The 1,994-nt window shown below is 43.3% G+C and overlaps 1 protein-coding gene across 1 annotated transcript in view; it reads right to left on the bottom strand.

The window, feature by feature from the left end:
* T265_06663 (hypothetical protein) overlaps window positions 1-1,767 on the bottom strand; it is a gene marked incomplete at both ends in the record, with an annotated part of 44,496 nt that extends 42,729 nt beyond the window's left edge. The window contains one exon of the mRNA XM_009171988.1: window positions 1,738-1,767. Within this exon, the coding sequence (XP_009170252.1) occupies window positions 1,738-1,767 (30 nt within the window). The remainder of the gene's footprint in view (window positions 1-1,737) is intronic.
* Between the last annotated feature and the right edge of the window lie 227 nt (window positions 1,768-1,994).

The raw sequence follows: 1,994 nt of genomic DNA, 5'->3' as shown, positions 1-1,994 counted from the left end.
GCAGTGAAGCATCGGTGTTGAACACTGATGTCATGCTGTCGTTGATGATGATGATGATGATGACCAATGCTCGAAAACGTTTCGACAAGACATTACAAAATTTCGTTTGGATTGTGCAAGTTATTGTGAAATGCTTGCATGTGTAGGATGCATGCTGTTACATACAGACTGTAGAGGGACAAAAAATATTCAACGGTTTTTTTGCCGAGACCAGACTGAGCCATATTCGGTAGCAGGAAATAGTAGCTTCCCAAATGCGTCTTAAGTGGAGCGTTAATTCAATGTAATGGCTGAGGCCGTGTCAGGCTGAAGACGGACAGGATGATCAGCGACGGAGTGTGATAAATTTCGTGTCGGATGCGAAATCGACTTTGAATGATACGAAAACAATTCGCTTCTGCTGTGGTGTAGAAGCCGTTTTAAATGTGCTCCTTCAGTGATCGATCGACTTGGTTTTCTGTGGGGAACAAAATCATTTCTTATGACCTGTGCGACGACACGTCTAGCATTGATGTTTTCGAATGGGCAGAAGCGGACGTAATGCCAGTCGCCACAAGACCAACGTGGTGTAGAAGGCTTACTGTGTTTGAAATGGGAGTTGCGCTGCAATCCTTTATTTCGGAAAACATAGTGCACTGTGTCTTATATGCCACTTGATGCTTGTACTGTCGTGATTAATTTGGATGAGGCGGTTACATTCAGCAGTGAACTCCTTCAAAGTTATCATCGAGTTTCTTCAATTTGGTGCAATAATCTTGTCCGAATGTTTGATTGACGTGAATGAATTGAATTGATTCGTCCATATCGCTTAGCTTGAAACGTCAGCCCGATTGACAAATGTTAGACCAACAAAGTCATTTTCATGACGGATTTAAGGCGTTGTTATCGGATGTTAAACAAGAACGTTCCCCTAGAGATTTGGGTAAGTGACCAGATATTTCCGTCGAAGCTGAGATCAGGAATATGTACTTCGAGTAACGGTTGTGTTCACGTGCACCAAGTTCTCAAAGTAACTGCCGTATCTTTCATGGGTCGTCTTGCTTGGTGAAGTCAATTACGAATTTGTCTTTGTGCCTTTCGAACCAAGAGTCAAAAGTTCGAGCTGCATCTGTGCGTGCTCAAACTGCTTCTGCTGGTGTTCCAAGATCACTTGAAGTTGGTCATCTAAAATTGACCCATCAATGCTGTAAGTGTGTGCTACCTGGCTTTTTCAGGAGATTAATAGAACGTGGGTGGGAAATTTCAAAGAGGAAGACAAAGGATACCGGCTGAAAACCGGCCATCGTTTCATCCATTAGGAGTGAATCGTTGTGGGAAAGAGCGCTGCGGATCAGTTGAATGCAATGGAGAGATGAAATCTTAGTGAAATATACAAAAAAGTCGCATTGTTCGTTAGGACATGACCGTCCTAACAACTTTGCGCTCAGTATACTGCCTGAATCTTCACCAGTCCATATTTCGGAGATCTAAATTCCACCAGAACGTTCGTTCATGGACGTTGAATAGGTAGGGTTCATTGATCTTTAGTCCTTTAGAAATGCAAACTATTTTGAATAACCTGATTCCGCTGCATGTTTCGGTATGCACTTTGCCTCCTAAAGTGCAAAATACTGATGCAAGGTTGAGTGTAATCATTTCCGGCATCATGTCTGCTAGTTAAACGATCGGAATAGTAGATAAGTTTTTCTATTTTACCACCTGTATAAGTCCTGGCGGACTGGTGAAAGATGGACTCACTTCCTGAGTGGGTAAGGCCAGGCCAGCCATCCACGTTTATCGCGTGGACGTCTTTAAGGGCGTTTCAAACGGATATTTCAATTTCCTTGTCTCTTGCCTATCGGATTGTCCAAACTGAGGACATACGCAATATTCAATATCTTATGCGGCCACCGTGACCGGCGAAACATAAAACCATATTCTACAGGCTGTGGCCTAAGCCAAAGCCGACGCTGCGGTAAAAAGCAGAGATCACACTTTTTCGTGGACTTCCTTAC

This window comes from Opisthorchis viverrini, assembly GCF_000715545.1.
Source record: "Opisthorchis viverrini unplaced genomic scaffold opera_v5_141, whole genome shotgun sequence".
NCBI lineage: Eukaryota > Metazoa > Platyhelminthes > Trematoda > Opisthorchiida > Opisthorchiidae > Opisthorchis > Opisthorchis viverrini.
Note: the sequence above shows the minus strand (reverse complement) of the source record. Positions and strands in the feature narration are given on the sequence as shown.